This window comes from Moschus berezovskii, chromosome 15 (assembly GCF_049115385.1).
Source record: "Moschus berezovskii isolate FMDL1 chromosome 15, NW_MosBer_1.0, whole genome shotgun sequence".
NCBI classification, from domain to species: domain Eukaryota; kingdom Metazoa; phylum Chordata; class Mammalia; order Artiodactyla; family Moschidae; genus Moschus; species Moschus berezovskii.
The window spans coordinates 74,178,697-74,190,986 of NC_142474.1; the positions used below are offsets into that span (position 1 = coordinate 74,178,697).

The 12,290-nt window shown below is 45.7% G+C and overlaps 2 protein-coding genes across 17 annotated transcripts in view; one reads left to right on the plus strand and one right to left on the minus strand.

Moving 5' to 3' along the window:
* Window positions 1-670: 670 nt before the first annotated feature.
* Window positions 671-6,061, minus strand: LOC148775475 (uncharacterized). Its single transcript, XM_088844271.1, has 2 exons — window positions 5,737-6,061; window positions 671-1,712 (listed from the first exon to the last, which is right to left on the minus strand). The coding sequence occupies exon 2, from the start codon at window positions 1,702-1,704 to the stop codon at window positions 1,363-1,365; it is 342 nt and encodes a 113-aa protein (XP_088700397.1). The 5' UTR covers window positions 1,705-1,712; window positions 5,737-6,061; the 3' UTR covers window positions 671-1,362.
* A 212-nt stretch (window positions 6,062-6,273) lies between these two features.
* The window catches only part of LOC148775476 (uncharacterized), a 79,829-nt gene continuing 73,812 nt past the window's right edge, over window positions 6,274-12,290 (plus strand). For 3 of the 16 annotated variants that reach the window (XR_016039204.1, XR_016039203.1, XR_016039206.1), the window contains exons 1-4: window positions 6,458-7,901; window positions 8,912-8,994; window positions 9,651-9,803; window positions 10,663-10,798. The gene's annotated coding sequence lies outside the window, so the exon portion shown is untranslated. Of the gene's footprint in view, window positions 6,348-6,453; window positions 7,902-8,911; window positions 8,995-9,650; window positions 9,804-10,662; window positions 10,799-12,290 lie in introns of those variants that run through there. The other 13 variants (XM_088844276.1, XM_088844278.1, XM_088844277.1 and 10 more) reach the window with 13 other exon arrangements.

A 12,290-nucleotide genomic window follows, 5' to 3' on the forward strand; every position in this document is an offset into this window, starting at 1 on the left:
TGTGGTGTCTTTAGGGTTTTCTATGTAGAGAACAATGTCATCTGCAAACAGCGAGAATTTTACTTTTTCTTTTCCAATTTGGATTCTTTTTATTTCTCTTTCTTCTCTGAATGCTGTGGCTAGAACTGCCAAAACTATGTTGAATAACAGTGGTGAGAATGGGCACCCTTATCTTGTCCCTGATTTTAGAGGAAATGCTTTCAATTTTTCACCATTGAGGATAATGTTTGCTGTGGAATGAGAAGCGAGGAGATTTATCTAACACTTAAGTTTGGGAAAAGGAACTCCTCCCAAAGTGCTTGCTTGTTCTGAATCTCCTCTTTGAAAAGACATATGTGCCCACAGCACTGTGAACTTGGGTCTGCTGGGACGGGGGTCAAGCATTTGCTTCCTCCTCTTAGGCCTGCGTGGGCAAGTGTCTGACTTGGGATTAAGTGTTCAAGGGCTGCTGTGACTGCACAGCTCAAGCACGACCTCCAGTTTCACGGCTCGCAAGTAGTAAGACCCAATGTAGCCACAGTGCCGTCGAAGAAACCTTAGATTGCCCTTCTATGATGGCAAGAAGCCAAATGAGAAAACAGGTTGAGACTGCACTTAACAAGGGCTATTTTTATCTGTACCACAAACATCATGAAAATGCCATGAAAAACATAAACCCGAATGCACTGACTGAAATGGACATTTTAATCACAGTGACTACACAATGATAACTAGTTGCAATACCATTGCCAACACCATTGCTATCTCAGTCATCATTCATCCAGGTGATGTCAAAACAGAGACAAAAGTGAGCTTCATTTACAAGTTTTAAATATTTAACTACAAATTCAGAAACAGTTTACAACTCCTCAGTTCAGTTCAGTCGCTCTGTCGTGTTCAACTCGTTGCGACCCCATGAACTGCAACACGCCAGGCCTCCCTGTCCATTAACAACTACTGGTGTCCACCCAAACCCATGTTCATCGAGTCGATGATGCCATCTAACCATCTCATCCTCTGTCGTCCCATTCTCCTCCTGCCTTCAATCTTTCCCAGCATCAGGGTCTTTTCAAATGAGTCAGTCAGCTCTTTGCATCAGGTGGCCAAAGTAATGGAGTCTAAGCTTCAACATCAGTCCTTCCAATGAATACCCAGGACTGATCTCCTTTAGGATGGACTGATTGGATCTCCTTACAGTCCAAGGGACTCTCAAGAGTCTTCTCCAACACCACAGTTCAAAAACATCAATTTGTCTGCGCTCAGCTTTCTTTATGGTCCAACTCTCACATCCATACGTGACTACTGAAAAAACCATAGCCTTCACTACACGGACCTTTGTTGACAAAGTAATGTCACTGCTTTTTAATATGCTGTCTAGGTTGGTCATAACTTTCCTCCAAGGAGTAAGCGTCTTTTAATTTCATGGCTGCAATCACCATCTGCAGTGATTCTGGAGCCCTCCAAAATAAAGTCTGACACTGTTTCCACTGTTTCCCCATCTATTTCCCATGAAGTGATGGGACCAGATGCCATGATCTTAGTTTTCTGAATGCTGAGTTTTGAACCAACTTTTTCACTCTCCTCTTTCACTTTCATCAAGAGGCTCTTTAGTTCTTCTTCACTTTCTGCCATAAGGCTGGTGTCATCTGCATATCTGAGGTTATTGATATTTCTCCCAGCAATCTTGATTCCAGCTTGTGCTTCTTCCAGTCCAGCGTTCCTCATGATGTACTCTGCATATAAGTTAAATAAGCAGGGTAAATATATACAATATAAATATAATTAAATATACAGCCTTGACGTACTCCTTTTCCTATTTGGAACCAGTCTGTTGTTCCATGTCCAGTTCTAACTGTTGCTTCCTGACCTGCATACAGATTTCTCAAGAGGCAGGTCAGATGGTCGGTATTCCCATCTCTTTCAGAATTTTCCACAGTTTATTGTGATCCACACAGTCAAAGGCTTTGGCATAGTCAATGAAGCAGAAATAGATGTTTTTCTGGAACTCTCTTGCTTTCTCCATGATCCAGCAGATGTTGGCAATTTGATCTCTGGTTCTCTTGCCTTTTCTAAAACCAGCTTGAACATCTGTAAGTTCATGGTTCACATATTGCTGAAGCCTGGCTTGGAGAATATTGAGTATTACTTTACTAGTGTGTGCTGCTGCTGCTGCTAAGTCGCTTCAGTCGTCTCCGACTATGTGTGACCCCACAGATGGCAGCTCACCAGGCTCCTCTGTCCCTGGGATTCTCCAGCAAGAATATTGGAGTGGGTTGCCATTTTCTTCTCCAATGCAATCAGTGATGCTAAGTCGCTTTAGTCGTATCCGACTCTGTGCGACCCTATGGACAGTAGCTCTCCAGGCTCCACTCTCCACAGGATTCTCCAGGCAAGAATATTGGAGTAGGTTGCCATTTCCTTCTGCCTTACTAGCATGTGAGATGAGTGCAACTGTGTGGTAGTTTGAGCATTCTTTGGCATTGCCTCTCTTTGGGATTGGAATGAAAACTGACCCTTTCCAGTCCTGTGGCCACTGCTGAGTTTTCCAAATTTGCTGACATATTGAGTGCATCACTTTCACAGCATCACCTTTTAGGATGTGAAATAGCTCAACTGGAATTAAATCACCTCCACTAGCTTTGTACAACTGCTCAGCAAGATAGTTTTTAGAAATTTAAATTAAAAGGTTATAAATAAAATAGTTAAAGATCTACTCTTGAATAAGAAAATAACAAAAAATCTTAACCTAGAGCAGAAATTAATCTTCTTAGTATCACAAGTTAGTTTAATTCATTAAAAGGGTTTCTTTTATGATTCCTTCAAATGAAAAAACATCCATATGTCGTTAGTGTTTAGGTGCCAGTCATTCATTTTTGCTTAGGGGTAGAAAAACTGCAGTGTACAGTAGAGCTTGGAAGTGATTATGAAGCACAGCCAAAGCGAAATCAATTAGAAAGTAAGACATCTGAATCTATACTTTCAGTTACTAGGCAATAAGATTCCATTTCTAAATTAGTTTAAATGCAGCTTTTCAAGAAAATTTAAGAATTTAATCAGTATCTCTTAAAAATGAGAAATCAAGGGCCAAAAAAGATCACAAAATTTCCGTGTCCTTGATTACCACAGTCACTTACGACTTTTACTTAGTATAAGCCAAATAAACAGCTCAGAAGATCACCAAAATAAAAACAAGAATCACTTATCAGAAATCTGAAACTCAAGGCAAAAAGATAATAGAACTACCCTTAGTCAAATAAGTCCCAAAGCTGTTATGTAAAAGGCATGGAATTGAGGTAGAAGCCACTACACTTGCTCATGGAGTAACATTTCATTTGAGCACTAAAGTATTACAGGAATTTCTAACACAAGGGGACTCCAGGACTGGCCTCCTGCTAAGAGTGCTGAGTAAAGTTCTGTTCTGCTGTTTCTCCACCTCAAGTTTGATGCGCATCTCTGCTAGCCTCTCATTAGTCCTGGGGAAGATGGAAAACACCAATTTCATTCATGTTTCCCCAAATGATTGACATTTTTAAAGTTGCCATATAGTAAATGGAATTCCCATTAAACTGTTTGAAAACTGAAAACACAGAGCAGCAGACCTACTATAATCAATGACAGTTGTAACCTTGCTCTAAAGAAGTACACATGTGTCTAGGGCTCCTCAAGTGACAAGTCACAGTTGGAGAGGACAGAAAGGGCATCAGAGAGCAAGGGAGGTGGCCTCACAGTGACACCTGCTGCCTCTGGGACACACCTGCCTCCAGGAAACAGTTCAGGGATGAAGAAACATACCATCCCACAAAGTCATTCTCAAGTGCTTCCTTTCACCACCTTGTACATACGTTTCACTCATGACCTCCGAGAAATTAAGCATTTGGCTCTGAGGAATCACCTAGAGCCACAATCTCGAGAGGAGGACGAGAAAGTCAAGGGGTGAGACTCAAGAGAGCTAAAACAGCCCCAGGAGCAATTACAAGCATCCCCTGCTTTTCCAAAGTTCACTTTATGTAACTTACTTCTATGAAGGGCCTATGTCAGCAACTGTTTTTGATTAAAAAAAAAAAAGTGAAGAGAATTTTTCATTTCAAAAGGCAACATGTCAAAACAGCTTTCAGTGCACATTTTACAGTGAGAGACCTCACGCTCCCCAAGCAGGGAGACCGGCCCTACCAAGCTCCTTCCCCGGAAGCCACTGCCCATGTCCCAGCATCAAGTCTCCACAGCCCTGAACCCTCTCTGAGCACCTGTGCTTCCCGTGTGTACTTATTTTAGGCATCGTCTAGCAGCACGTGTCCTCGGTGACTCGCTCCTTTGCTGTGTGCTGTATGCAGTCCCGTGGACTGCAAGGAGATCCAACCAGTCCACCCTAAAGGAAATTAGTCCTGAGTGTTCACTGGAAGGACTGATGTTGAATCTGAAACTCCAATACTTTGGCCACCTGATGTGAAGAGTTGACTCACTGGAAAAGACCCTGATGCTGGAAGGGATTGGGAGCAGGAAGAGGAGGGGATGACAGAGGATGAGATGGTTGGATGGCATTACCAACTCAATGGAGATGAGTTTAGGTAAACCCGAGGAGTTTGGTGATGGACAGGGAGGCCTGGCATGCTGGGATTCATGGGCTCGCAAAGAGTCGGACACGATTGAGCGACTGGACTGAACTGCACTGTGGTCTCACAACTTTTTAGATAGGGTAACTGCCTGAAGTTGCAATAACAGACTGGAACCGAAGAAGACTGTTCAAGTGGGGGCTTTGCTTCCAACAGCTGCCAAGTTCAGACAAGCCCTTTAACTTGATCCGTAATTCCAGTGGCTCAGCTTCCCCATCTGTTAAATGGCCCAAGAGTCACACTAAGTGTTCCTGAAGGCTCAAAACAAAACTCACCTTACCCAAAGGCTCTTCCTGCTGACCGCCAGATGTTTACTCTGCTCCTGAGAGAAGCCTCCAGAGACGCGGTCCCTCCCCTCCCAGGCTACTCCTCTCCCCTCCACCCCGCTCCTTGAACCTACAAGTCCTGTCGCCTCAGGACGCGGTGTTCAGTGACCCCCGACCGGGCTGTGGACCGCATCCATCTCTCCTGCTGTCTATCATAACCCACTCAGAACCAGTCTTTCTTCTATCCGATCCATTCCGCAAAGGGCTGCGTGGTGGTTTAGTCCCTAAATCGTGTCCGACTCTTGCAATCCCATGGACTGCCAGGCTTCTCGGTCCATCGGAGTCTCCAGGCAGAATCTGGAGTGAGTTGCCATATCCTTCTCCAGAGGAACTTCCCAACCCAAGAATGGAACCCGGGTTTCCCGCATTGCAGGCAGATTCTTTACCGACTGAGCTTTGAGGGAAGACCCTTAATTAGTGGGGAAGCCCCTTAATTGCTGACGTGAAAGTCGCTCAGGCTGACTCTGCAAAGTCTGACTTGGCCACAGTCCATGCCTGCTTACTGGAGTGGGTAGCCTTTCCCTTCTCCAGGGGATCTTCCCAAGCCAGGGATTGAACCCAGGTCTCCCCATTGCAGGCAGATTCTTGACCAGAGGAGCCACCAGGGCTGAGACAGCTATCTAAACAGAGTAATCCCAGCGCGCCTCTGAAACGCCTTGTGAATGAAGCGCGAGCCTCCCGCGCCAGAGCCCCCTTGCTGCTCGCCCTTCCCCGTCAGGGAGGGCAGGGGGTTTGCACGGCCGGCTCCCCGGTGGGGCTACACTCCTCGCGGCCCTCACGCCCGGGCGACCCCGGCCCCGCCTCCCCGGTGTAACGCGCACCTGAGCTCCAGCCGCCCGGCTCCCGGTCTCTCCGCGCGTCCCCGGGGCGATCGCCCCCCGCGCAGCCCGCGCGCTCAGCGGCTTCGAGGACGCGGGCCGGCGGGGGGCGCTGAGGAAGTGGCGGCGATCCCCGCGCGCGGGAGGCCGCCGACACCGACGCGTCAGCAGTCACGGCGTGGATCCACAGGCACAGCCGCCGTCCCGCTCGCGGCCGTACAGCCCCACAGCAGCTGCCCCGGGCGGCGCCGCCCGCCCCCGCCCTCGCGGCCCCGCCCCGCCTCGGGCAGCCTCCCCTCGGCCGCGCGGGGCAGCTCCCGGCCGGCTCCACGGGCTTCGCGCAGAACACGGCACAGGCGCCGGGCGGAGAGCTGAGGGCGGGCGGCGCGCAGGGGGCGTGTGAGCGCGAGCCTGGCCGGCGCCTGGGGCGGGGAGGGGCGGGCGCCTGGGGGCGGGGCTTGTGTGAGCGGCGGGGGAGCGGGCGCCTGGGGGCGGGGCTTGCGTGAGCGGCTGGGGGCGGGGCTTGGACGGGCGCCTGGGGGCGGGGCTTGTGCGGGCGGCGAGCCCGGCGGTGCCTGCGCCGGGTGCGTGAGAGCCGTGCAGCCTCGTGGGCGGTGAGAGCGGGGGGCGCTGCCCGGCGTCGGGGGTCGTGAGAGCGGGGGGCGCGGGAAGGGCCGCTGAGGCGGGGGCGGCGTGTGAGCGGTGAGCCGGGTCGGCGCGGCAGGGGGCGTGTGAGCCGGAAATGGGGCCCTGTGGGTGGGAAACGCGCGCCGGGGCCCCGGGGCCCTGTGAGCCCTGAGTGCGGGCGGTCACAGTCTGGCCTGAGGGGCAGCAGCTGGCGGTCGAACCTCCGCGTGGGGCCGGCGGGGCGCCCGGAGAAACTGCGAGGCAGCGGTGGGCTTGGCCAGTGTGTGCGTCCTGCAGCCTCCAGGTTCCGAATTGTTAATTTGAGGATAACGACAGTATCTTGATTTTTCTACCCTACACTTTGGGTTGTGAAGTGACCTTTATCTAAAAATTGCTGTATTTTCCAGGTCAGTCTATAGCCAAATGTTTGTGTCTCTTCCTTCCGTTCGCCCCTCGATTTTTATTGGAGTACAGTTGATTTCCAGTATTGTGTTAGTGCCAGGTATGCTGCAAAATTTATCATTTTTGTGTGTATATGTATTTCCGCTCTTTTTAAAAGCATTTTTTCCATATGGGCTGTTACAGAATGTTGAGTGCCATGTGCTATAGAGTTGGTCCCCATTAGTTATCTATAACACAATAGTGTGTAGTGTGTGTGTGTGTCAGTCCCAGTCTCCCAACCACATGTATGTTTCTTTGGTACATGTGCGTGTGTAAAACTGCTAGAGAGGGTCAGAGAGAAACAGGCTGAATTATGGGTATTTACCACTTCGGCCTTGAAAAGATAGTTCTCGAAACTTGAAAGTATTACTGCGTTTGGCCTGTCAAGTTGATCTGCAAGGAACATTTCAAGAGACGCAAGAGCATGGGGGGTAGCGATAAACATGCAGGCTTATGACAACAGCAGTTTCTTTAGTGATGTTTTTACCAAGGGGTTCGCTGATCGCTCAGTTGGTAAAGAATCTGCCTGCAATGCAGGAGACCTCGGTTCGATTCCTGGGTCAGGAAGATCCCCTGGAGCAGGGAAAGGCTACCCACTCCAGTATTCTGGCCAGGAGAGTTCCATGGACTGTATAGTGCATGGGGTGGCAAAGAGGCGGACAGGACTGAGCAACTTTCACTTTTACGCTAATAATGCAAAGCATTTTTGACGTGCAGAGTACCTTTATGGCAGCCGTACTTGAAGTAACAGAGAGTAAGGGTGCCCTGTTTGAAGGTGGCACCAATGGAAAGAGAGGAAGGGCCTGCTCTCTTCGTTACAGGCGGCTGCTGCCTGGTGATCCAGCGCGATGCCTGAAGTCAGCATCGTGGTTGTGACACTTCGCAGCTGTGGGATCTTGGCAAAACCTGTCATAACTGGGTAAAACGTGGGCAGTTTTTGAAAGTAGGATATTTTCTTAGAAAGGGTTTAGGAAGTCTTCATGCAAGTCAGTATTAATTTTAACGGAGTATCTCTGAGAACCTTCCACAGAAGTATATGGATCGTTTATCTGGAGCTGCTGGTCAAAGAGGAAAAAAGACATTAAAAGGACAAGTAGAAGGTAAGACTGGATTTGATAGAAAAGTCATTTGACAGAACGTTGAATTAAAATGGGACTGCTGCCGCATTCTAGTAGCCAAAGCAAATCACCTGTCGGATACATAGTGAGGAAAAAGTCGAGGAGGGAAATAGTGTATCTTATCAGGTGTCAGCCACAGATTAAATTGAGAATGCCTCTTAAGGAGCTAAATTATGAGTTCCTGGATTTCCTTGGAGGTCTGGTCCAATGGTTAAGACTGTGCGGTTAAGAGTCTCCGATGCAGGGAGTGCAGTTTCGATCCCTGGTCAGTGTGATCCATGGCCAAAAGAAAAAAATTATTAGTTCTGTTTCAAGATACTCTACAACCTCCGGAAGGTTGAGAAATAAGAGGAAAGAAGGAATGAAGGATGAGAGAGGCATAGGGTACAGGGAGGAAATGAAGGATCAGGAAGCACGGGTCTATGGGGGAAGGTGGCAAGAAATAAGATAGGTCTTTCGAAAAGGGAGAGTATTTGACATGGGCGATGAATTGGAAGTGAGCTTGTCCGAGAAGAACAGCAGAGTTTTCCCCGTCTTCTTGTTTTCCTGTCTGTAGAAGGCATTCAGGATTGAGGTCCCTGGGCACGCAGAGGTGTGTGTTAGCGTCTGTGCAGGAACACGGGCATAGGTACTCAGCTGTAAATGTGTGCAGATTGATGTCATATAAGATGCTGCTGCTTTTTAGGATGGTGTCACATAGGCCAAAACAAGAGAAATTTTGTTTGGTTTCTGATTGTTTTGTTCATTGATGTTTGGATGAATTTGTGAATGAATCCTTGAGATGTTTGTGTGCCTGTAACCTGATGAATTCTGGTATTTCCCAAAAGATTTCTTAAAGTTTTAGATCATTGGAAGTATTTCTTAAAGAAGTAAATATTCAGCTGAAGATTAAGATTAATATAAGCTGTCATTTGATACAGTGGTTTAAATCTATGTTTTAAATATTCTGTCTTATATCTGAACATTCTAAGTAATTTTAACAAAACTTACAGATTTCTTAGCAGAACTCGACGTAGAAATGACATGAGAGGAAGAACAAGAAAAATCTGATGGAGATGAAAAGAACCATTCACAGGTATGTAAAAATGTAAATTTCAATTTCTGGTTTAATACTGTTTTCTCTTCTTTAACAACATAATATAGTTTGCAACAGAGTTCATAACAAATAAAATTACCTTTCAAAAGTAGCGTTTTAGAATCGACAGATGATCACTTAAGTTTTTATAGCACGTCAATTACAAAACTGAAAATATTGTTAGAATCCATTATAATTTATAGCTTGTTTTGGGAATTGAGGCAAAAAACTCTCCTGACTATTGTTTACTTTTTCCATTTTTGTAATTTCTTTATATGATAAAGAAGGTGAGATCAAATCCTGAATCATAGGATTAAAGAGTTGAATTTATGAACAATAGGACAATGATGGTCCCTGACCTGGATACGTGTAAAGAGAAATCATTGCCACTGGTCAAGGTTTTCCGTTGAAACTGCCAGTCACTGATGCCAAGACTAAAGATTCATTCTGTCTGATATCTCGGCATAGTTGACTTCAGTTCAGTTCAGTTCAGCCGCTCAGTCGTGTCCAACTCTTTGTGACCCCGTGGGCTGCAGCACGCCAGGCCTCCCTGTCTGTCACCAATTCTCGGAGTTTACCCAAACTCGTGTCCATTGAGTCACTGATGCCATCCAACCATCTCATCCTCTGTCGTCTCCTTCTTCTCCCGCCTTCAGTCTTTCCCAGCATCAAGGTCTTTTCAAATGAGTCAGCTCTTCGCATCAGGTGGCCAAAGTATTGGAGTTTCAGCTTCAACATCAGTCCTTCCAATGAACACTCAGGACTGACCTCCTTTAGGATGGACTTCGGGATGAACATTCAGCGACAGAGTAGGTCATAGAATCAGCCCAACTGCCTATTAAAAGAATTGAACCTTCCAGATTTGACCTTTGTTGTTCGGGTACAAATAATAACTTTATAACTTCTTTCATTTCCAGGTGGGAAGTCAGTGAATATTATTAAAAATGCTTTATCCACTCTCATCAGTGGCTGTCAGGATTTAATATAACTGAATGTAGGGCTTCCCAGGTAGCTCAGCTGGTAAAGAATCCACCTGCAATGCAGGAGACCCTGGTTCAATTCCTGTGTCAGGAAGTTCCCCCGGTGAAAGGGATAGGATACCCGCTCCAGTATCGTTGGGAGACCTGGGTTCAATCCCTGGGTTGGGAAGGTCCCCTGAAGGAGGTTGTGGCAACCCACTCCATGTTCTTGCCTGGAGAATCCCCACGGACAGAGGATCCGGGCAGGCTGCAGTCCTAGGGGATGCATAGAGTCTCAGACAGGACTGAGCACACACATAACTGAATGCAAGCAGGTAACATGTATCGATGTGTAGCATTGTCAACATATATGATTTGCATTAATTTAGGAGTTGGTTCCTCTTTCCGATTGGTGTTAATAGATTTTGGCTAATAGTAATATAAAGTTTGTCAGTTCTCCAGATACTAGTCCTTAAAAAAATAAAGAAGCTTTCAAATGTACTGTAGGGACTCCCTGTTCAAGATATAGTGAGGGGAAATATTTTTAAGGGAAGCCAGCCTTTATAGCATTAAAAATCATCTCCTAATTCATTTTTGGTAGATTTAATATACATGAATTAATTCAAACACACAGGGGCAAAATTGGTTTTTGAATTCATGTTTTTCTCCTATTTTCGGGTAAGGCAAGTTATTTTTCACTTAACCACAGAAGGGTAAGGTGAGGACGAGTGCCTTTGGCCAGAAGTCATTTCAGTGACCAGTCCCCTTGGAAACTGCACTGAGGCGAATACACATAAACAGCTCCATAGGCACTCTTTCCGGGTGCGGCAATGGAGAACTGGATGGTAAGTGAAGAGGAATGGGGAGTTCAAAGGAGTTTCTTGTTTTATATTCAGAGGGGAGCGTTTAGGGCATATGTGCTGTTGGAAATGAGCCAGCAGAGGACGTGTCTATTGAGTTGAATCTTGTTTCCATTTCCAGTGTTGGAAAGCTTATTGATTGTATGACATTATCTTTAAATTATTACAGTAAACTAATTGTACATAATACTTCTGTTCATGTATAGTTTTATGGTAAGGGCTTGTTCGTTGGATCCGAAATGTAATATTCTTGTGTAATTGAATATGCAGATGATTACTTCAATTAGTTCTATCATACATAGATTTTTAAAAATTATAGAATCATGTATATACAAGCACTGAATAGGATCGAGTCATTCCTTGATGATTCTGGATGAGCGTATCATCGTGAGTAGCTACGGTTTTGTAAGGTACTCTGAAATATCACAGCATATTAACTTCATGTTGTTTATGGATTCCTGGGAAAAGGGGAAATTCTTGTTTATATTCAGTAGAGAAAGCTATTGACAATGTTTCATTAATTATTATTTCTGGAGCATAAAGTTCTAAATGACTAAAACCATCCTTCCCATACTAAGAGTGTCGTTAACACATGTCTGCTCAATAAGTGCATGTCAGATGCATGAAGAAACTGCAGAATGGTTCCATGAATGCCTATGGATGAATTTCTTTACAAAAGGCAAGTCTTTATTGCAGGTAGATTTCCAATATTGCCTACATGGAAAGATGTTTGATTTGTTTAGAAATATGTTAAGATTCAGAAATTATTATTTATAGTTATTAGTAGACTAATGGAATAATAATATAGATTCATTTGCTATCATATTACTTGCAAAGACTTATTTAAATCTTACGTTCTCAGCATGTACAGTGTTGAGGCCAGGTTTCCTGGGTTTGAATTCTGGGTCTGTTGGTGACCTGCTGTGTGGGCTTGGGCAAAATCCTCAGCCTTTCCGTGCTCCATTTCTCCCTATGTAGAGGACCTAATGTATTACCTATCTCCAAGAATTACCGTGAGGATTAAAAATGCCTTAAGACGTGTCAAGTGCTTATAAGAATGCATAGCAGTTGCATAGGAAGTCCTCAGAAGGCTAATATCATGGTTACTATGGTTTTCTTAAAAATGGGTTTCTTACTTATGAGGAATTAAAGAATACCTCCCAAATAGGTTATATTGCCATAAAAGGTAGTTCTTATTGAAAATGATTCCTACCAAAAACCCTGGTATACTGCTTCCTATCAAATAACACCAGTAACGTTAACGTTTTTCCTTTTCCTTTGATCTAAATTCAATGCTTTATTAGTATTATTCATATATTTTCTTTATCCATTAATGCTGCTGGTGCTGCTGCTGCTGCTGCTAAGTGGCTTCAGTGGTGGCCAACTCTGTGCGACCCCGTGGACTGCAGCCTACCAGGCTTCTCCGCCCATGGGATTTTCCAGGCCGAGTACTGGAGTGGGTTGCCATTGCCTTCTC

Bases quoted from the DNA above. Each gene is read 5' to 3' on its own strand.
- LOC148775475 (XM_088844271.1), bottom strand. From the start codon at position 1,704: ATGAGGAACGCTGGACTGGAAGAAGCACAAGCTGGAATCAAGATTGCT.